We start from the raw sequence: 23,813 nt of genomic DNA on the forward strand, positions 1-23,813 counted from the left end.
ATTTCACCCATGGCTGATATATGGCAAAATACTTGTAATTCTTATCATTCACACAATAGATGCTGTGTATAATGGGTGTGTATTTACACAGTATCAGTGCATCAGGAAATTTTTTGTACAATATGAAGCCTTATTTTTCTTAAGGTGCGTTCACACGATCGAACAATGTTCGACGGATATAATTGTTACCAACTAGCAGTGGAAAGCGAAAAGGCTCGCTGATGACGTCAGAAGCGAGCACCAAGTGGTGTATCGGACACTGTCCGTGTTCCCAGCATCGAAACGTCACACACTGTCTGGTGTGGAAGTATATGATGCTGCCAGGCACAGGATGAACAAAGTCACTTGGTTACAGGATTTTTAAAGTCCGTCAGTTCACTAGGTCTCAATTGTCCTGTTAACATGGCCAGCAGTACCTCAGTCAAGGAGAAAAGTTGCCACTGGGACAGAAAAGAGACCCTGGAAAAGTTGCCACTGGGACAGAAAAGAGACCCTGCTACTTATAGAACTATACCGGCAAAATCCATGCTTATGGAATGTCAAGGCTGATGTGTACAAGGATAGGAACAAACGTGTCGTGGCCATCAATGAAATAACGGTGGGAATGAATAGAAGTGGATTATCTGTTACTGCTTCTGAAGTGAAGAAAAAAATAGAATCCATCTGTAGTCAATATAGGCGAGAACTACGTAAACTGGGGAAATCAAAGAAGTCGGGGGCTGGTGCTGACGACATTTACACCCCCATATTATGGTGTTTTGATGACCTTTGCTTCCTCAACGATGGCGACAGCATGAGAGAATCCGTGTCAAGTATGGATAGCCAAGTGTCTCATGTGCCTGGAGAAGTGTCTGATCATGAGGTGAGTACGTAATTGTCGTATATCTGTCTGTTTACCAGTCTTACAATGAGAAAACAAAAAAAAATATAAACCAAACCATGGCCATATTTTCTTTATTGCCATAATCCACCTTTATAATACATTTGTCAACAAAGCAATGTAAAGTATGTTCAATATGCAACATGGTGATTTGTATTATACATTACTATTATAATTTTACTCAGGAGTTATTGTAACAGCCTCATGTATGTCTGTTTTGCCAGATCACAGCACCTTCCTCATTGAAATATTTCACATACAGATCGCGTACAATTGTGCCATTGATGGTGGAGGTTTGTTGCTCATACTCGAGCAGTAGAATTCCAGGGATGTCTTCAGTGTTTTCTTTATTTGCATCCGAACACACATTTGGGGTAACAGGTGCTGTGCGAAGGTAATTATGTAGTGCAGTGCAAGCAAGTACTATTTGTACTACTTTTGTTGGTTCAAGGTTAATGGTTCATGAAACACTTCAAATCTGTTAGCAAGTATTCCGAATGCGTTTTCTACGGTGCGTCGAGCTCTTGACAGTCGGTACGAAAACACACGTTGCTCAAGGTTTTGATTTCGATGAGAGAAAGGTTTCATGATATGACGCTTCAGAGGAAATGCATCATCAGCAACTATCACATATGGTAATACTTTTGAGCTGTTAGGGAGTATCTCATCATCTGGCATACCCGCAGATCCTGCTTCAATATGCTGGTTGAGAGAACAGGTATCCCAAGCTCCACCACCCGACACTCATCCATTAGTGCCCACGTCGACATATATAAAGTTTGAGTCTGCACTGAAGACAGCCATTAACACGATGCTGTGGCTTCCTTTGTAGTTGTAGTAGAAGGAGCCGCTATCGGGTGGTGGCCTTATCAGGATGTGCTTCCCGTCAACTGCTCCGATGCAATTAGGAAAGTTCCAGTTCTTGAAAAACCCCTCTGCTACACGCATCCACTCCTCCGCTGTTTGGGGTGTCTGTTAATATGAGAAGAATGTTAAGGTTTTTTAAGCATTCTCGATATATATAAACTATTATCTCTCGTGTGTGTGTGTGTGTGTGAGACAGGAAATTAAGAAAAATAATACACGTTGGCATACACTAATGGCATTTATCTATTTTCAGATTTTCAATGATCCTATACTTCAACAAAATGAACATGGTTCTGTAACCCATACAACACCAACGCCTGTCACACCTGTCCCAAGTACATCACAGGATAATGTACGACCTGCAACGCATGAGTCTTCACGCATTCAGACTCAAAGTACCCGAGGGAGAAAAAGGTCTCTACCCACTAACGAGAGGCATGCGGTGCTTCAAGAAGCGCTTCATCAACTGAAGGAACTATCTCGATTGGAGGAGGAGGATAGCGATGAAGAAAGTGCTTTTGGTGATGATGTTGCCAATGATTTGTGGAAGATGAATGAAGAAAATAGGATCCATGCACAGAAACTAATTTCTGAGGTACTTTATCTGGGAAAATTAGGGAAGCTCACATTTTCAACCAAGGTTGTTGTCTAATTATGTATGACAATAATTATGTCTTTATTGAAATTGGCATTAACATGTTTACAATAAAGCTGTGAAAGTAACAGTCATAGTATGTGTTTGTCCCAGGTTTAGAAACTATTCATGAAGAACTTTACATATGTGTAAAGATGTAGTTTTACCCGACGGGTTGCGCTTCAAGGTGGGTAATGTACGAGTAGCCAAACACCAAGCACGTAGCTTTTTTTTTTTACATACACATAAGATGTATATTGTATGTAATTAATCTCGCGTCTATGCTCAACTGTAGGGATGTACTTCACATTATGCAAGTCATTTTCATTACCTTCATAATATTATATGCACCGTCACAATCAAGCATTACTTACCTTTAAGTATGGATCCTTAAGCACATCATAGATGGCTTTGCACGTATCAGGAATGATTGCAGACAGACTCGGTTTTGAAATTCTTGTACTGTATTGAAGGGCACTGTAGGAGCACCCGGTGGACAGATACATCAACGTTGCTTCCAGACGTGCTGCAGGTGAAATGCTCTCCCTCATACAGGCGTCCTGCTTGGTTATAACAGGTTTAACCTTCTCAAGTAAATCGTAGAAAGTATTTGGGTCCATGCGCATATAGTTCGTGAAGTCCGATTCATAGCCAGTTTTCAATTCTTGGAAAATGGTTGCATGGCTTCCCCTTTCATTTCGTTTGTGCAACCAGTCCTTGCACCATTCCCTTCTTGGCATCTCCTCCTCCTCCTCACAGAGTACAGCAATGATCATACTGCATAGTGCAATTTTTTTGGCCTTGTTTTTTTTCCTGTGTACCATGGTAGTGATGTACTGCACCAGTCGTCCAAGGCCACACACTGAATTAAATGCCTGAGTTACCAACGGACATCACCTTCAAACATTGTCCACCGGTCTATGCCCTGTGAGCAGATTCGAAACAGTGGTAAACACCCTCATCTGGTACCACTGCTTGTTGCCAGATCCGCTTCCATCACTTCACCGCTTAAGACGTCATCCTGCTTCTCCTGTGATATGGTAACGATTTTGTCCGTCGAACATAGTTCGATCGTGTAAACGCACCTTTAGTCACAGAGTTCTTCCAGTTCTGTTAATTGACCAAAGTGTTCCAAGCCCTATACTTTAAGATCAGATATGAAATTGTGGCGTTGTAATAGTAGTGCTTCTCTCCCAAAATCGAAAAAACGAGTTTTGTGGCTATCAAGTACTGTTAGTGACTTTAAAAAACTTTTCTTGAAAATTCATTTTCCTCCGTGAAAGTTAGCTTTATCTATACATAGGCGAGTGGCTCTCAAAATCATTTTCAGTACAGCATATATCCAGAAACTTGGATTTAACAAATGAAACTATCATTAACTGGAGTAGTTTTTGCTCTGGGGTAACGGAATATTGCAAGAACAATCAGCCTCCAACTGGTGGTCCTAATATATTTGTCGAAACTGACGAATCGAAATACAGCAAGTCTAGGTACAGACAGAGAAGAGAGATAGGTACAGACAGAGAAGAGAGACGGAAGGTGTTGATTGTATGTTAGTTTTATAAGTTAGTCATTATTTTATTTTCTGCATTGATGAAGTGTATGGGTATTACAGAATGTATAAAAAGAAAGCACATGTTTAATTTTATAAGATGTTTTTACAGCATAGCATTCCTTATGTTTAAAGAGTATGTTATTGTTGTGACGTCATAGGAAGTGACGTCACAGGACGAAAATGGCAGGAGAGAGAAAAATGTAAACAAACAATAAGCGGGTGTGTTGAAAGCATGGTGGAAAAAGGTAGAGAGAGCTCTCTGAAGGTTAGGTTGATAATGGTTGGGTTGTAAGTCTGTTTGTGGTTTTTGTTGTCGTAAGCTGGATTGCATAGAGTAAAAAGAACGTGAACAGGTGAGTGGATCACATAATTGAATAATTTAAGGATAGGTTAGGCTAGAAAAATTTTCAAGTGGTAGCAGAGTGTGGTTCGTTAAAAATGGACGGATCTGATGGTAAACTTTGGGAGATGAAATGGAGGAGAGACTGTCCGAGATTTAGCGGGGCACAGGGCGATTATAAAGGATGGAGAGGACAAGTCGAAGATTGGCTTGTGGTGTGTGGAGAAAAAGTGAAATATCCGGGGATAGAGATAAGGATGAGCTTAAAAGGGAAAGCTTTGGAAGTAACAGAAGGAATAGATAGAGATGAACTTAAGGATAGCGAGGGTTCAAAGATAATCCTGTCCAAACTAGATGAAGTGTATCTAAAAGATACATTAATGGAAAATTACAGTAAAATGAAAACCTATTTTAAAATAGAAAGAATCTAGTGAAAAGATGAGAGATTTTATAATTAGGTATGAAAAGGCAGAGTCACAGTGTAGTAGGGCACTAGGGAAAAGCATGCTTGAAGGGGAAGCAAAAGGTTTTCAAGTACTAGAACAATCGAAGGGGAAGCAAAAGGTTTTCATGTACTAGAACAATCGAATCTCACAGAAGATAAAAAACAAATGGTATTAGCAGCTTGTGGTCGAGAAAAGTTGGAATATAAAACAGTGTCACAAATAATGAAAAGAATATTTGAGGGATTAGGGAATAGAGAGGAGGGGGAATGGCTAGGATCAGAAGGTTGTGAGAATTTTGGTAAAGGGTGGAAAAACCAAAGATATCGGGGAAAGGTGAATCGAGGTAGAGGTGGAAGAAATCCTTTAAATAGAGAAGGGAAAGTAACACTGTGTGCTATATGCAAATCGGAATGGCATTGGGCCAGAGATTGTCCTCAGAATTTTCAGAATAAGAAGAAATCAGAAACTGGACAAGAAGAAGAAAAAGTTTATATAGGAAAAGTTAGCAAAATAGAAGAAGAATCTTGGGGAGAGGTTGATGCAATTTTAGACACAGGATGCAAGTCAATAGTTTGTGGGGAATTGTGACTAGCACGCATTGTTGTGGGTTTGAATCGGGAAGAATTGAGGAGAATGAATGATACTAAGAAAGAGTCTAATAAAGTATTTAATTTCGGTGAGTCATCATACAAGTCGAAAGGAGTAATGGAAATACCGGTGATATTGAAAAACAAAGTTTTATTTGAAGACAGAAATTTTGCAGGGTGATGTACCATGGTTAATAGGTAAGAAAACCATGAGTAAAATGGGGATGACCATAAATTTAAAAGAGAATTGTGTTAAAATAGAAGTATTAGGGGAAATGAAGGTAAAGTTACGAGAAGACAGACAGGGCCATTTAAGAATACCAATTTTGAGGAGGAAGGTAGAAGAAGAATTATTACTGGAGGGGTGGAAGGGAAAGACCCTAAGGGAAATTAAAGGTACAATGATGAAGTTACATCTACAATTTGGCCACGGAAGTGGAGATAAAATATGGAAGCTAACAGAAGAAGCACAGTGGAGTGACGGTTTGGGAGAGAAGGAAAAAGAGGAAATAAAAAAGTTACTGACTTAATCGCTAGTTGTGAAGTATGTAAAAGATATAAAAGAAACCCAGCTAAACCAGTAGTGGGATTTTCTTGGAGTAAGACATTCAATGAAGTTGTAGCAATGGATGTGGGAGAGATAGAAGAGAGAAAGTTCTTGGTAATGGTAGATATGGCAACAAGGTATTGTCAGGCTTTTTGGATAAAAGACAAGAAACCAGAAACTATTATAAGGACTCTTTTTTTGACGGGTGGTTTGCGATATTTGGGGCACCTTCTAAAATATTATCAGACAACGGGGAGAATTTCAAAATGAAAAAGTAAGGAGGATGGCAGAAAGATGGAATATTAAAGTATTAGCCACAGCATCAGAATCTCCATGGAGCAATGGATTGTGTGAAAAGACAGTAGGCATAATCAAAGAAAGCTTAAGAAAGATGAAAGATGATGAGGAAGTGGATTGGTCCATAGCATTAAGATGGGTAGTGAGTGCCAGGAACTGCTTAATAAATAATGGTGGTTTCTCCTAACCAATTAGTATTTGGGAAAAATCCTTCCTTGCCTAATTTAATGGGAGAAGAAAGTTCAAGTCCTGCAAGCAGAGAGAAAGGTGTGGAAGAAAGCATAGTAAGGGATACACTGAATGCAATGCATAAGGCCAGAGAAGTGTTTATCAAAAATGAGTCTTGTAATAAAATAAGAATTGTTCTAAACAAAAATGTCAGAGAACATAAATTTGAAGAAGCAGTAGTGGGAGACGAGGTATTCTATAAGAGAGGAAATGAAAATGAATGGAGAGGACCTGCTCAGGTAGTGGGAGTATCAGGTAAAACAGTAGTGGTTAAACATGGGGATTCTCTAAGAGAAGTAGCGAGAATACATGTTACTAGGATTCAAAGACTATCACCAGAAAAGGAGAAGATACTTAAAGTAGACAAAATACACACTGTGAAAGATGAATCCCTTGCATAAAATGAAGGGAATATAGATGAGCAGGAAGGAAAGATGATAATTGGCTGGAGAAGGAATGCTGATATAGAAGAGACTATAGAAAGAGATTTGGCAGAGGAAACACTGGAAGATGAAGGGGAAAGTGAGGTAACAGAAGAGAGTGAGTTAATAGAAGAGATACCCAAATTCAGAAAGGGAAATAGAGTTAGAGCTATAAACAAAAATACAGGACAAGTAGAAGAGTGGACGATATTGAGCCTTGCAGGGAAAAGATCAAGCAAATCTTGGGCTGATTCGTACAATGTAGAAGACTCACAGTCAGGTGACAAGGGATGGGTTGACTTAAGAGATTATAGTCTTGTAGAAAAAATTGAAGATGAAGAAGAGGTTTTGCTAGGATTCGAAAATAGAAATGTAATTGAAGCTAAACAAAAAGAACTACAAAGTTGGAGAGAAAACAAGGTATATGAGGAGGTAAATGACATTTGACAAAAAGCTATATCTAAAAGATGGATAGTAACTGAAAAGGTAAAAGGTGGGGAAAGGATATGTAAAGCAAGATTGGTAGCTAGAGGTTTTGAAGAAGAAATGGCTGAATGGGAAAAAGATGCTCCTACATGCAATGCCGAAATTTTAAAATTTTGTTTGACGGTAATAAAACTGAAAGATTGGAATTGTTATACGTTAGATGTAAAAACTTCATATCTACAGGGTGATGAAATACAATGAGAGGTATATTTAAAACCACCTAGTGAAGATGGTTGGAGTGGATTATGGAAATTGAAGAAAACTGTTTATGGGCTCAAGGATGCAGCAAAGGCATGGTATTGTAAGGTGGTAAAACTGGTGGAGGAGCTTAAAGGTGAGAGGAGTAGATTAGAACCTAATATATTCTTTTGGAAGAAAGACAATAAATTGAATGGTATTTTATGTACACATGTAGATGATTTTTGCTATGGAGGAACTGAAGGATTTTTAAAGGAAACAATTGGGAAATTGAAAGGGAAATTACAAGTAGGAGAACAAGAAAGTAAAAGTTTTAAGTATATAGGAGTAATAGAGCATAAGGTAAATGGAATTTGTCTTAATCAGTGGCAGTATATAAATTCTATAAGAGAACCAGAAGCCAGAAGATTTACAGGTAATAGAGTATTAGGACAAAGGAGTTACCAGAATATAGATCAGTGGTAGGACAGTTGAATGGGGTATCGCTACATACTGTGCCAGAAATATCATATGATGTTAGTGAATTAAGTAAAGCTTTTAAAGAAGGAACGACTCAAGATATGAGAAAGCTGATTAAGATAGTGAGAAAAACTAAGTGCATAATGGGAGAAGTGATAATAAGTGAATTAGAAGAAGAAAAGATTTATTGGGAAGCCTATGCAGATGCTTCATTCGGGAATATTGAAGATGGTCATACTCAATTAGGTTATGTGATATCATTGACAGATGGTAAGAGGAGAAGCCCTATACGGTGGAAATCCAGAAAATCCAGAAGAGTAGCAAAGTCCACCATTGAAGCAGAAGCTCTGAGAGTTGGGGAGGCCATAGAAGGATTGATATATTTCAAACATTTGTGGGAAGAGATAGTAGGAGGGAGAAAATTAGAAGCACTGGTGAAAACTGATAGTAAAACCCTAATGACTGCAATAAAATCAAGTACCGGAGTAAGTAGTAAGAGATTAAAAATTGATATTGCAGCAATAAGAGAAACAATAGAATCTGGAGAAATAAGTGAGGTGAGATGGATAAAAGGAAAGCATCAAATAGCTGATGTATTGACCAAAGCTGGAGTTTCTGGGAAAGCATTAGGAATTATGTAGAGGGTAAAGAATTGGAGAACAATGGAGATTAGAGGGGATTAGGATAAGAAAAGGCTGGGGGAGGAGAAGGAGATAAGTGTGACTGTATGTTAGTTTTATAAGTTAGTCATTATTTTATTTTCTGCATTGATGAAGTGTATGGGTATTACAGAATGTATAAAAAGAAAGCACATGTTTAATTTTATAAGATGTTTTTACAGCATAGCATTCCTTATGTTTAAAGAGTATGTTATTGTTGTGACGGCATAGGAAGTGACGTCACAGGACGAAAATGGCGGGAGGGAGAAAAATGTAAACAAACAATAAGCGGGAGTGTTGAAAGCATGGTGGAAAAAGGTAGAGAGAGCTCTCTGAAGGTTAGGTCGATAATGGTTGGGTTGTAAGTCTGTTTGTGGTTTTTGTTGTCGTAAGATGGATTGCATAGAGTAAAAAGAACAACGTGAATAGGTGAGTGGATCACATAATTGAATAATTTAAGGATAGGTTAGGCTAGAAAAATTTTCAGGTGTATGGGTTTTTTGGCGGAATTGAGCGAGTTTCCGAAAAATCTTAGTGCCAGTGCTCTATTCCTACAACCAAGAGGTAGGCCTCCGTAGGAATGTGGATACCCTTACAGTATTCCTATATTTCAGAAATACATCCTTCCAGGCAGCATTATAATAAGTGATGTAATGGCTGTATATCGTTGTCTGAATGAATACAGTTATGATCACTTGACTATCTACCATAGTCAACACTTTGTCAACCCTTCTGACGCTCGTATTCATACTCAGAATATCTAAAGGCTGTGGAAGGATACAAAGTCTTGGATTTTAAAGGCTGCCATCAGGAGAAAGTATTATAAGCAATACTTCTGCTGATATCTTTTTATAGTTTAATCCTGATTTAAAGACTCTACTTCACCATTTCCTTCTTGCTGCTTCTAAACTTAACCCACCTCAAGACATTAGACCTATTGTTAGTTCGGAGCAGCAACCTGGACCAAGCACCATCCGAGATGGATGACCATGATCTTTACGGTAAGATATCCTATTTATTTTCACTTGCAATATGTTACATCTATAGGCTAATTGAAAATGCTATTTCAACTTAATACAAGCAGTCCCCAGTTAATGGCAGGGGTTCCGTCCCTGGTCAAGCGCCATGGTAGCTTTCATGCGGGTCAGACGTGTCTTTGAAGTGCTCTGCGTAAAAGTGCCTGACTTGCTCAATGTTCACAGTGTAAACAATGAAGGAAAAGGAGAAAATAAGTACTACAGAAATTAAATCAAGTAAAGGGAATATCAGTCTATCATATGAACATTTTCTCAATTATCAATGCTGCACGTAACAATGCAACTCTAAAGAAAGTACCTGTACTGGAGAAAGGTGAGTCAACCCCAATCGAGAGAGAGTCAGCAACCTGTGGACATTGCTCTGGAGAAGTTGTTGATGAAGGAACTCGCTGTGATACTTGTGACACTTGGTTTCATTATGGATGCTCCAGTATAGAGCCCAGATACACACCCATACTTGGTAGTGAGAACATATTGTACATCTGTAATAATTGCAAGAGATCTGAACAAAGAACACACAAAAAACTCATCGAAGATGAACTCGAAGAAATAAAAGAAAACACAGAGATATTAACAAAGTTCATTCAGGATTCAGTTCAGAAAACTAGACGTAATGATCAACATGGATGAAATCTGAAACAAAATTGACAATGTTGACAAAGATTTAAAGACCATTACAAACATGGATAAAACGTAAGCTGAATCATTAAAGACAAAAATCTACAAACAAAGAGCACAGCAGCAAATGAAAAGAGACAAATTGAGTCAAATAATGGCCCCAGTTGAACAGGTTAAAAGAACAAGAGATGGACACTTAATTGTAAGATTTCCAGACAGGAAAAACTTAGAAAAGGCAAAAATGGAGATTCAGGAAATCAGCAATATACAGTATCAGTAAATGAGAAAGGTAAACTTAAACCAAAAATAAAAGTAGTCTATGTTCCGAAGGACGAAGACGACATTGTCGCTAACATTGTAAAGAAAAATAACGACCTAAAAATAGTAAAGGAAATGACAGCCAGAGATGACATACAAACACTATATCATCAAATGCACACCACAAATACAAAAGGCTATCTATGATAGAGGTGATAGACTGTTTACACTGTATAGCCACCGCAAAGTATATGACTTACATGCCCTATCAGTGCTATAAATGTCAGGAATTTGGTCATAGCACAACAAATTGTAGAAATGACCAAGCTTGCACTAGATGTGGTGAAAATCACAAATCATATGAGTGTGCTAGCAGCATCTTCAAGTGTAAAAATTGTGTAAAGAAAGGCCATAGTGATACTGATAAAATATATGATGGCAATAAGTGCACAGTATATAGAGAATATGTATCAAAGGTGGAAAATAATACGGACCATGTTTTTGACTAATAATCTATGCAATTTATTAAACAAACACTACAGTCTCCCTTATTACCTACTAAGAAAATTGCAAGGAGTACAAAATAGAGCCGCCAGGTTAATAAAAGGACTACATTCCCGTGGCAGAATAACCCCAGCACTAATTGAGCTACATTGGCTACCAGTAAAAGCTAGAGTAAGAGTATAAAATACTGCTTAGTTTTTAAAGCACTAAAATATGATGAACCAACATATCTGGGAAATTGCTTAAGCTTCTTTAGACCCGAAATGAATATTGTAATCAGACATGCAAGTGAAACTTAGAGGCTACTTGAACCTAGAACAAATTGTAAGTCAGGCGAGAGAGCATTTGAACACTGCACACCAAGACTATACAACAAAATACCACCTGAAGTGAAGAGCATACAAGAAGAATGCAAATTTAAAAAGGAACTAAAGACTTTCCTATTCTGAAGGAGCTATGATACTGGCAAGAATACATTGAAAGACAAATTATAAAATATAAGCAGCACCTTATTTCGAAAACGTACAAGGGCCTGCCAGAGAGGGAATTATCCCAGTGGAGGGTAGAGTACATAAAACCAAGCAAAGTGAACAAAGTGAAAGTAACTGAAAATTGCCACTAACCAAGAACTGGCAATACTAGCACCGAAATCCCTGCTTACCAGCGCCATTAACCAGAGATCGCGGGTGAATTTCCGGTTAACGATGTCACTAGCTGAGCACCGCAACACCGAAACGCTGTTAAACGATGCCAGCGGTAAACAGGGGACTGCCTGTATAATGAAGGGCCTGCCGTAAATCAAAATGGGGGTCTGGGGCTTGCCCTCGCTAGGAGAACAGCAAATTAATAGCCAATTTTCTCCTACGTTACATTAGCTAGTACAATAATTTTTTCTTAAAATCATAGTCGAAACTCATTAGGCACATCGTCCTAACAGTAGAGGCCTTCCCCTACAATTTATTTTATTCGTGAGAAACAATACGAAAGTTGTGGAGGGTTGCAATTTATCACCCGCTCCTTGAAGTTTTACAGTGTGTCATGAATGTACCACGTGAATTCTCATGTGATATACAGTATATGCATTTTTTTTACTTTTTATCCATTACAAATGATGTTCATTCATTCTCTTACTTTTGAAACCTTTAAAGCTTATATAGGCTATTGGATGGAATAGGAAGTGATGTAAGCCTACGTATTATCCTACTTTGATCTGTGCATGGCAAACATTTTTGTGATGTTTTCTTGGCATTTTCAATTATTCCATTCCAGATTTCTGCCAGATTTAATTAATTTTCTGTACTTTTCTCACACCAAGTGCTCTGTACTTGAAATTTGAGGTTTGGAAACTTAACAACAAATGATCTCTGGTTGAAATCTTGAATGGAACAACTGAAAACAGCAAGAAAACTGTCAAAAAAATATGTTTGTCATGTGGAATTGAAGTTCAGACCGGAAACGAACTTTTACCAAAAGACACTTTGATGAATGATTGATTAAGAAATTTAGGTCTTGAAGAGGAACCATGTCACCAATGTAATACATTACAAAATTCCCAATCTAAAACAAATCTTCCTACCAAGTTGCTGAAGGTGACTCGGTATTCCGGAGGATACCAGAAACCGACTTGATCAAGTGTCTTCTTGCTTATATGGTGTCCTATGATGTACACTTTCTGACAGGCATCCCTGAAGAGAGAGGAGATGCTAAGATCACATGGTATACAAGGGGATTTGTTTCTATGTGTTTATTGATGAGACTGAAACATAAGACATTTTGCCTTAGAATCCCAAGGTGACATTTAGCTTTTGTACTGCTGTTTAGTTTCGTACAACAGCTGTTGAGACCAATGTTGCCCGTCCTCATACAGTTCTACCAACTAGTGTGCCTTTTGCATTGACACAAGCCAGGTACCCTTCTCTGGCCTCTTCATACTTGGTCCAACTTCTTGTCCCACTTTAATTTTTCACTTGCCATTTTTAGAATATCACTGACATCAGCCCCATGAATATCTAGCAATATAAATCTGGTAGAGAGAGAGAGAGAGAGGACAATTACCAAAACCTAACTAAACTTCCTGAGCAACAATAGCTGAGAGTTCACTCTTATAAAATATAAAATCATCATAAATACACACTACCTAATAAATTACAACTTCAAAAAATTAATTAAGGAATGTGTCTAAATAATTGTTTGCTGTCAGCAATGCACCTAATACTTGCTCATGGCCATCAAGGAATTCGTGCGTAATACCTGTTTGTTGCTTCTACCTATAGTTGGAAATTCACCATTTTCTCATTAAAATCCAATTCACCATTTTCTCATTAAAATCCCACATCAGAATTGAATGCAGGATTCTTGAGTAAATGTAAAGGGCACTGCTGACCGAGCCTCAAAGGTCAAAAGAAATTGTAACCTATGTACATGAGCAGTAACCAAGGATTTACCTTGGAGGATTGCATTTCTTGCATGTCACTGAGCTTTACCCAACCTCCTGACCAACCAGTGAATTAACCGATGCTATTTCATTTGAACTATTATTTCCCAACGTACATGATAAAAATCAACAATAGAAATTTCTTACATCATGACCAAACACAGGGCTTTATTTCTATTGCAACTCATGTTAAATTTTAAAAACTTTGTTGTAATGTATCCTACACAAGTTAACTAAGTATATCTTAGTTTAACCTGACCACTGAGCCGATTAACAGCTCTCCTAGGGCTGGCCCGAAGGATTACTTATTTTATGTGGCTAAGAACCAATTGGTTACCTGGCAACGGGACCTACAGCTTATTGTGGAATCCGAACCACACTACAGCGAGAAATGAATTTCTATCACCAGAAATAAATTCCTCTTATTCTTCGTTGGCCGGTCGGAGATTCAAACTCGCAACCAACAGCGTGGTAGCTGAGAACAGAACCCGCTCTCCCAACGAGGAACCCTATACACATTAACTACCTAACCAAGTAATCCATGGTCCAAAAGGTTACCTATAATAATAAAAAGATTTACATCACTCAATAAAACGTAGTTCATTACAAAATCTACACTTGTAACTGGGTAATCAAAGAGGACAAAAACTGAAGTTCCTTGGCTTATGTACTTGACATTTGCTCTTGGTTGGACGCTTGGAAATTCACAACGATTTAGTGTTGATATTTACAGTGACTGGATTATAGAATATTCATAATTCTGAAACAAATACTGACAAAAATGCAAACAATAGTGAATTTTAACCTTTGGAAAAAGATCTGAAAGAAATACAATAATTCCGAATAAATTTTTGTCTGTTTTACTACCAAGAATGGATAAGGTCCTCATTAAGATTCTAAAAAAATTTTTCAAAAAAAAAATTTTTTGTCTGATTTACTATCAAAAATGGATAAGATACTCATTACGATTACTTCAAATTATGCATTCTTTTCGGTTTGAAGAACATCCAAATCCGAGACATATCTATTGGAATTTGCTGTCAGATTCACTATTCATATGTCTACAAAAAATTCATTAAATATTTTACATAATAACAGGAATGGCTACTTTTGATCTGGTCACAACAGGTTCAGCTTTAGCTGCTCCATCTGCATACAGTATTTGTTTACTTTTATGTCCACATCTGCAAAGCTCCAAGTTATTTGAACATTTACACCAGCTTCACATTTGTGGAATAATCTAATTTCTTGTAACAAACTTGAAAACTACAATTCTGAAGGGCTTCTACCGCATTACTTGTTACTAAAATTTCAAATGTCAAGTTTTCATAATCTCATGTGCTGAAAATACTCCACATAATTCTGGAGTGAAAACAAAAACAGTGTTGGGTAAGAAGAAAATATTTGGCTGATACTTGACATGGCAGCAATACCTATAACCAATGGAGATTTGAAGTTGTCAATTTATAATGCCGAGTGAACCAACGCAAAAAAAAAAAAATTATTTTGTTTTTGTTAACAAAAACATTAAATTTTTGGATAAACAACAGAAATATGTAAGTTTTGTCATTTATGGACAATCCTAGGTACAGGAAGTTTTGTACTGGAGGATTTCCACTACCCAGTTTGACTGATTTATTAAGGTGATGTCTCTAATTTAAGGAGGGTGGAGGATGTTTTTTTATAAAGCTAACTCCTTGTTCAAATAAAAAAAAACCTGCCCACTTTGCCTAAAAATATATATGAATACTTTAAAGCAAACTATCAATAAATGCTTATACTGTATATATAATCTAAGAAATTTTCTTACAAATGCAACTTGTTCATAACTGTAAGAAGCTATGGCCCCCAATTTTTTTTTTTTTAATCTGGCCATAACTACTATATTTTCTGTTGAACTATCTGCAACATCACATGAACAGAACCAGACAATATCCATCATCTTATTTACCAACGAACTACCATGCTCTGCAAAAATGAAAAGTGGGTAAAAAGATTTCTTATATGCATAGCAACCCAAGTAGTCAATTTAGAAATATGCTTTCCCAAATTCACCAAGTAATGACTTTTCATTCCAGTCTAATTTACTTTTGACCCTTTCCTCAATTTTCTTAACAGACTTCACATTCATTATTTCTGATAACAATCAAACCATATTCCATTAAAAACATGTACTTTACCACATAATGATCAAACAGTAACATTTATACTGAATTACGAAACTGGTGAAATTTCAAAAAGAAAAGCAAGTTATACGACTTGGCAGGAAGGAGGGATACGGGACCTTTGTTCCACATATGAACAATTAATAAATATAAACTAATCTTATATATTACTAAATACACACTAATCGGGCAAACATTCTTTATAAAAAAGACTGCCCTACCTGTCTTAACAGAACAAATAATTGAAAAGGAGAGAAAAAATAGACAACCTCTCCAAATTATTATCCTATACAACCTTGTTGGAAAACAACTACTGTACCTACGCTACTCATGAAGCTTTACTAATTCTGCAAAGACTATTTTCTGATATATATACCAATTCTAAATGGAAAAGCAAAACCAGATAATATTCATCTTCACTTACCTCAATAATGGAGAAGTTTTGTAAAATATGGGGAAGAGACTTCTCTAGTTAATACCAAAATTTCTTATCCTACAGCTGCCTGAAAAAAAGTACAACATAGTATTAAAATAACAGGTTAAAACAATATTCTTAAAGCACTAAGTCAAGTGCATATACTGAAAATGATTAGCAAGAAACTAAGATCACTAAAAGTTCCTGAGACAACTTACATTACAGAATACAAAGATCAATGAATAACCGAATGCAAAGATCAATGAATAACATCAGATTATTAAAATGGTAGTCCACCACCATTGAAGACATCTTGCTGTGAACCATTCGGTGGACTCGGTAAAAATGTAATAATTATGTCAGGTCATCTTAAGCAAACTTATGTTTATGGATACAACTTACTAACAAAATTGCACCTTTAGAAAAGCAATAACCACCATGTTGACCCTTATGCTATTAACAGTAAACACTGAAGGAAAACCACCAAGATAAACTCCATCTCTCATTTCTTCCTTCTAACCATAGGAAGGTAGGGATTAATATCATTTATTTGGTTATTCAATAGCATGAAAAAACAGTTGGATTATTATGATAAATTACTAACGCACACACGGAGCTCAAGAAATCAATGGGTAAGATGAAACAAACTTTAAGATCAATTATTTACATATATCTTATTTTTTGATAAATATTAGTTTGCAAGAATTATGTACAGTACTGTATATAGAATATTTTTTCCATTTTTTTTAATGAAGATTCGAAAGATATAATAAAAAATTGAATAGGGATGTTCAGACCGGAAACGAACATTATCCGTAATTTTTAGAATTACAGTAACTAACCAAGATCATGGATAAAAGCATCTGAGCCTACATCAATATATTTGAAACTCTGATATATCGTTGCATATACTGTGTACGTGAATGCATGTTTTTGATACAAGGTATATTTATACCCTGTACCCTAAACTAAAACTCTTATAACTGCCTATTTTAACAAATCACTGCCTAATTTAATATATAGTTCAAACAAAAATACACCTCAAAACATCATTCCAAAACACACAACGTCATCTTACATTACCCTCCTACAGCTGTTAAGTATATACATCCCTGTATAAGTAAGCAAAGTTGTTATCTCGCACAACATTGAGGTTGTTCCTTTTTTCCTTTTTGCTATTAAGGGTATATTTATAAAAACAAAAAGTACCCATAAAGTAAGGTAAAAGCCTTATTATTAACAAACTGCAGTACAGTATAAACTTTTGCATAATAGAGTTGAAAGCAATGTTAGTTAATAAAGAAACAGTACTGTAACCAGAAATTTTACCTAAGGATGAAATAAATGAAGAACCAATGCTTAAGGATACACATGGTGAACCATGCATTCTTTGAAAAATCATACAGAATTGGCAGGTCACTCATGCTGATGTTTCGGAAGCACCATGGCCATTTCGCCTTGCCAATACACAAAGATTTGAGTCGGTGCATCGCATCAGCATTTGTGCAACAAAAGGATGGAAATTCATTCTTTGCTTATCTTGTGGCCTTTTGCTCTCTAGCTCTTTGTTGGATGAGTCAGTACAGCTGCGAACTGTCACTCGATGGGCCGGAGTTCAATTTCCCGGCTGGCTGATGAAGAGTTAGAGGAATTTATTTCTGGTGATAGAAATTCATTTCTCGCTATAATGTGGTTTGGATTCCACAATAAGCTGTAGGTCCCGTTGCTAAGTAACCAATTGGTTCTTAGCCACGTAAAATAAGTCTAATCCTTCGGGCCAGCCCTAAGAGAGCTGTTAATCAGCTCAGTGGTCTGGTAAAACTAAGATATACTTAACTTTGCCCTCTCTTCTTCTCATATAACATACGCACAATCAGGGATCTTCCTGAAACAAAGGCCAATCTCGTCGGAGTTATAAACTTAGGATAGCAGCAAGCTTTCTCCCTCAATCAACTGGCAAATTTTTTCTCTGAATTTCGCAGCAGCATCTTTGTCGGCAGACAATGTTTCTCCTGACACTTTCAATTCTCGGCCTAAGCCATGCCAATCAATGCTGTGAATTCTTTTAATCCAGCATGAATGCTCAATTTCTTGGGCATTCAGCCCCGATGCGGACTCCTGCTGCACCAGTTCAGTACCATTTCCTCAAGTTTGTCATTGTCCAATACCCTCATAGATTTTCGAGGAGCACCAGCTTTGTCCCCTCCGTGTTCAATATCATAGCCTTTACTTAATGCAGCACGTTTACCTTTAGCTCACATAATTCACCCCTTGCGACCCTCCAAAAGGCAGTAATTATTTCTGCCATGGTACCAGTTTGTGGTCTGGGCCTAGTTAAGTTGATGTTCAGACATGGTTAGTAGCCCTGTCTTCCACTTACCAGCAAACACAATTACCTAATAAATTCTACCTAGGTACTCTTACCTATACCTAAAGTACATTTTCCTTGACCAACATACACGTCAATGAACTTACCTTATTATAGGGAGGTGTCACATTTGTTTTCAGCAGGGGAAACCGGAGGGTATGAGGAGGAGGTGGCCCACATAAGTACGTGGAAACGGGTTTCGGATAACAGATGCTTTAGTCTGAAGAAATAATATGCCAGGTACTTATCGAATGACTTCCCTTCTGCCATATCTGGGGACATCAGCCCTAGCTTCCCTCCAGGCATGCTCAATATTCTGGGTTGGTGACCCAGTTTCAGGGTTCACAAAGTTATGAGAGTGATTCACTGTTTCATGAGTGTAGCCCTCTAGGTTTAACTGGGGATATGACAGCCAACAATGACCAATAATTTTCGTACCTGGCAATATCCACTTCCGAATTTCTGCCACTAAAGTTTCCTTCATTCATTCTGGTACCAGGACCATGAACGTTTCCTTTGACTCCCGTTCGATACCCCTGACCACCCACACTCCTTCAATATACCTCCCTTTACTGAATTTTCTTTTGCCGAACTTGGCCTCGTCAATCTCGCCAACTTTTCCTGGATCCCTTATTGGTGTGCTTAATGATACTAAGCAGTACTTAGTAATCTCATTATGATGGTCTTATGTCAGTCTGCAACCAGAAGAGCATACTCTACCTCCAAACTCCACCTGAAATAAATAAAAACCGATTAAAGTACAATACTGGAAAACCTTATTTTCATACAAAAAACTGGGATCTGGTTAAATAGAATACTCTAAATATGAAAAACTGTAATTTTCCTGTCAAGAAGCTCTCTCGAATGGATTAATTCACAATACTACTCCTTTGGTCTGTAGTTCTTTATGATTTGGCAACCACCTAAAATCTCTTTCATCCTATAATGGAACCTTATGGTTGGATATATGCATGGTAGTACAATACATGGGGTCAAAGCTCCTCCTTCAAGGTGTCCCAAAAGGTCATACTGCACAGATAAGAGAAGGTACCCATTTCAGTTACTTTGGACTGTGAGGCAAATGGCAGAAAGACTAAATAGGTAGGACAATTGCTTCAAAAATGCTACGTATACTTAATGAATTTAGAGGATGGGATATTCTTAAACTGAGGGAATTGATGTCATGTGATCAAGGAATTTACTGTTAAATTCATTACAGCTTGCAAGACTTCCTTTAAGGTGTACAGTATCCCTATTCAATTGTTTATGACTTCTTAGGAACTGAACATAAAGAAGCTATTTAGTAATGTTCAAGTATGTTGTGCAAGTTAAAATTTCACATAATGGCTTGCTTAGAGATCGAATATTTTAACAACCATGTACATAACCAGGCCCTCATGTCCTTGAACAATTTATGAGTTACCAACTTACTCTGTAGCATTCCCCGCCAAAATTAGCCTAGCTGCACTTATGCCCCAGCTTTGGGGTGGGGGGGGGAGGGGTGGCTTCCTCAGCCACTTAAGAATCAAGGTTGGACTAGGGAGGGTCATGTTAGGAAGCACCCTTGAAACTGCCATGGTGACAACCTAGGATAATCCTCCAAAATAATGACTGACATTATGGACCGACTAATCCACACACTTCCGACTAATTATGTTTCGGTTCAAGCCCAATCAACAAAACCTCTTGGCAAAATTCACCTATTCAGTCACTACAGATGACGCCCTTGGCTATGGTCTAGCTTGAGAGCCGGTTTCCCATTGGGGTAGGCCTAACGGTTATTTTTCGGAAGACTCCAGCCACCTCCCACTTCATAATTTATTCGCAAATGCTTAGTAACAGAAAAATAATCAAATTATGTCTTGACAGGTATGACAATACCGGGCCCGCACGCCCCCCTCCATAGCTAATACGGATGTAACCAGTAAACACCCCTAGGTTACGACAGGTTGGTTTTATTAGGTTCTTTTAGTGCCCTATCATTTCCTAGCCATTTCTGCATGTACAACCCGAAATGGATTTTCATGCAAAAACGGATATAGCCATTTCTGCATGTACAACCCGAAATGGATTTTCATGCAAAAACGGATATAGCCATTTCGGTGAATGTCCAGAAGAACTCCGCATGCATAAAGTACCAAAATTAAAAGTAAAATGTAATATTTTTCATATTTAAAGCGTTTTAGACCACTTCTTATGATGAGGAAACCCCACAATTTTGCCATATTAGCTATGGAGGGGTTGGGGACAGGTATTGTCTAACCTTATAAGTAAAAAATCGAAAATCATTCGATGGGGAACTAGTTTTTCTGAGAAACATTACACTCTTTCTGAGAAACATTACAGTAAAAAACCTCATTTTCGAACTAACTCCAGTAAGATCAAGTACACGAAGTGCGGTAAATTTACAGTTTCGGTCAAATTCACATTTCCGATATAAAATTACATTTTCCCTAGCTTAAATAGTGTACTTTCAACGAATCTGACCTTTATTTCTACCGCAAATGATTAGATTTAGAGATACATGGCGCCATGGGTACCGCTCTCAGTTTTGGTGGTGTAAACGCGCTACGCGGCTTATGCACATTTTAAATGATTGTTGCAAGCTCGTATGTTCTGGCAAGCGGTAATATTGCGCTGCGCGCGCTTGCCACAGGGGTTACAGGGAACGAAATTTTACCCCTAACGTCTAGTTACAGTTTCGGTGAAATTCACGGCCGAAACTGCAATGTTACCCTTTTCGTTAACCACTTCACTTACCTTAAACAGATGGTGGTACTATATGTTCACGAAGAAAGGTATTCACAACCTGTGGAGTTCCATTGTAATGTCCATGGAAACGACCAATAGCCTCAAAGTAAGACAGAGAACACCCACTGCAGACGTGCACGACGGAATCCATGGCAGTCAACTGAAGCGCACTTTTGTAGAAAGCCAGCTTATTCCAAAATCGCAGTTAATTGGATATTCTTGAAACAAAGCAACCAATCAGGTTTCAGCATTTGTACCGTACTTATAATTCATAACGAAAAACAAAAGACGATTAGGCATTTTTACCCACAATACATTGACAAAAAACAAAAACGCATCAGCAGAAAAACTGACACGGCAGCATAAACGCATCCTTGCGATAACAACAAGGCACAATATTCATCGGCAAATATCTCCGTAACTCTTAATTTGCGGAAGATGCGAGTAAGTATTTCGTATGAATCATGACAAAAATATATGATAGCAAGTAAAAAAATATTAGATATCCGAATTTGACCGAAACTGTAATAATACCCGAAGGGCTACTGGATGTAAACAAACGACTTAGAAAATTTCCGAGGATGCCGATTAGATAATCATTAATATCTCGGATATGGTGAATCTCCTCAAAAAGTGTTCAGAGACAAAGTTTTATTATTTTATATTGTGAAAATTATAGTGTGACCTATTTTCTTATATCTCACCGCGGAGTTGTTCTGGACATTGACCGCCATTTCTGCATGTACAACCCGAAATGGTTTTTCATGCAAAAATGGATAACTGGCATCTATCGAAATGGGTGGCTGGGGTCTTCAAAAAAAATTACCGGCCTAGCCTTCCCATAGTGCCTATCCGATTTCTAGTCGAAGGGAGGGTTCATGATTCAATTAAAGTTGTGCACCAACAATAAACACCTGAATTGCATACGACATGAGATAGGTGGTCGGAAGCATATCTCGATCGTGTTTACGACGAGGAATTAACGTAGCTTAATGATACTAGCCTATAGTATGTCTAGGATACTCAACCTATAGGCATTGTACACCTGATAACCGAGCTTTGCTTCCTAACGCAAAATATAAAATTATAGCTCAAAACTTTAATGAAATTATTAAAATAATCACTCACATAAACATCTTGGTAATTGACGTGCCATCTGACAGAAATAATGTTCAACATGGTACCAAGGTTAACGGACAAAACACGGTGAACTAGGACAACATTATAAGAGAGAATACGCACGATCTCCGAGCGAGGTTCCACACTTGGGGGCAGGGCACCCGAGTACCGTAGAACTCATGGATCGTGGAAGAGGAGGTTGTCGTCTTTAGCGAAAATCAGAAAAGAAATAAACTTTCGAAAGAGATTCAATGATTTGTGATTATTAAAGACTTCCTATTTATTAATATATACAATAATAGTCATTGTTATTCTAACTCCCCTAGATAAAACATACAAGGTATCAAAGTATTTATAATCTATAGAAAACGTATCCAAGGCCATGGATGCTGAAGACCAAGTAAGAGAGGCCAGTCATCGTTACTTTAATTCCTAACTTTAAGAAATATATTAGTTTTATTATAATATTAATCTACATTTTTTTACTTATTCAGTGAACATCAAAACTATATTCTCTTATTTCACACAATATCTAAGGGGGCTACAAATCTAAATACAAAACAGGCATCACATTTTGTAATAAAAATTTGTCCGTTCTTTCTTCAAAACAGTGAGAAATCTTGGTAGCTTTAAAATTTTACGCTTCTTTTTTCCAGAAATAGACCAAACTCCACCGGAATTTATGAATGTAAATTATAAAGACATTCCACTGTTTAGATAGTACCAGGTTTAGAGAAGACATCAAGACACCCTCCCCAAATAATAAATAAGCTTTTTACAATAACTCATTAATTATGTCAACTTCTCGTGTCCAGTAGAGGCACCAAGTGCAATCAGAAAACTCATTTCAGAGGGAAAAGGTCATCCTATTTTATGTGCTATTGCTTCTTAAAAACTTGATAACCAGATAAAACGAAAAGGTAGGATATCCACAAAATATACAGGAGTGATACGATTAAAATTATTTTATTGGGACGTTCCTTTTGGAATGGTCTATGTTATAATCCAGGTACTATGGGAATGATTTGCTTTAACTTATTACCATCGAATTCTTCATTCCATATAGTAGATATCAGTTCCTAAAGCTATGGTCCTATATGAAATGTGAGTGTTGTACAAATGAATTCTTTAGTTTTAAGATAAACGTCAATTCGCTTCATAAAACGACTTTGGCACTTGATATCTTTCAAAATATATATATATATATATATATATATATATATATATATATATATATATATATATATATATATATATATATATATATATATATATATATATATATATATATATATATATATTATATATATATATATATATATAATATATATATATATATATATATATATATATATATATATATATATATATATATAATATACATACACACACATATATATATGCACATATATATGTGTGTGAGAGAGAGAGAGCGTGCCATGGCTCAGCAGAATATATCTCTCATGCTATGGAGGTAAGGTCTTCTTCCACTAATCTACAGATATCACAACAGCAACAACAACAACAATAATAATAATA

At 37.1% G+C, this 23,813-nt stretch overlaps 1 protein-coding gene across 6 annotated transcripts; it reads right to left on the reverse strand.

Annotated features, from left to right (window-relative positions):
- Positions 1 to 940: 940 nt before the first annotated feature.
- LOC136845244 (uncharacterized) lies at positions 941 to 22,450 on the reverse strand. Of its 6 annotated transcripts, XR_010855126.1 has the most exons (7): positions 22,284 to 22,450; positions 18,512 to 19,137; positions 16,046 to 16,124; positions 12,599 to 12,707; positions 11,684 to 11,794; positions 9,941 to 10,124; positions 941 to 1,852 (listed from the first exon to the last, which is right to left on the reverse strand). XR_010855126.1 is itself a non-coding variant. In XM_067115334.1 (2 exons), exons 1-2 carry the CDS (start codon positions 3,203 to 3,205, stop codon positions 1,625 to 1,627), a joined length of 678 nt encoding a protein of 225 aa, XP_066971435.1. In that variant the 5' UTR covers positions 3,206 to 4,785; the 3' UTR covers positions 941 to 1,624. The 6 variants fall into 6 exon arrangements, 1 of the variants encoding a protein (XP_066971435.1); XR_010855125.1 differs by lacking the exon at positions 11,684 to 11,794 and having other exon boundaries at positions 22,284 to 22,449; XR_010855124.1 differs by lacking the exons at positions 9,941 to 10,124; positions 11,684 to 11,794.
- Between the last annotated feature and the right edge of the window lie 1,363 nt (positions 22,451 to 23,813).

This window comes from Macrobrachium rosenbergii, chromosome 13, assembly GCF_040412425.1.
Source record: "Macrobrachium rosenbergii isolate ZJJX-2024 chromosome 13, ASM4041242v1, whole genome shotgun sequence".
In the NCBI taxonomy this organism is placed as follows: domain Eukaryota; kingdom Metazoa; phylum Arthropoda; class Malacostraca; order Decapoda; family Palaemonidae; genus Macrobrachium; species Macrobrachium rosenbergii.

Coding starts and splice junctions, on each gene's coding strand:
- LOC136845244 (XM_067115334.1), bottom strand. CDS start 3,205: ATGGTACACAGGAAAAAAAACAAGGCCAAAAAAATTGCACTATGCAGT. Junction 1,853..2,755: donor TTAAGGATCCATACTTAAAG/GTAAGTAATGCT, acceptor TCATATTAACAG/ACACCCCAAACAGCGGAGGA.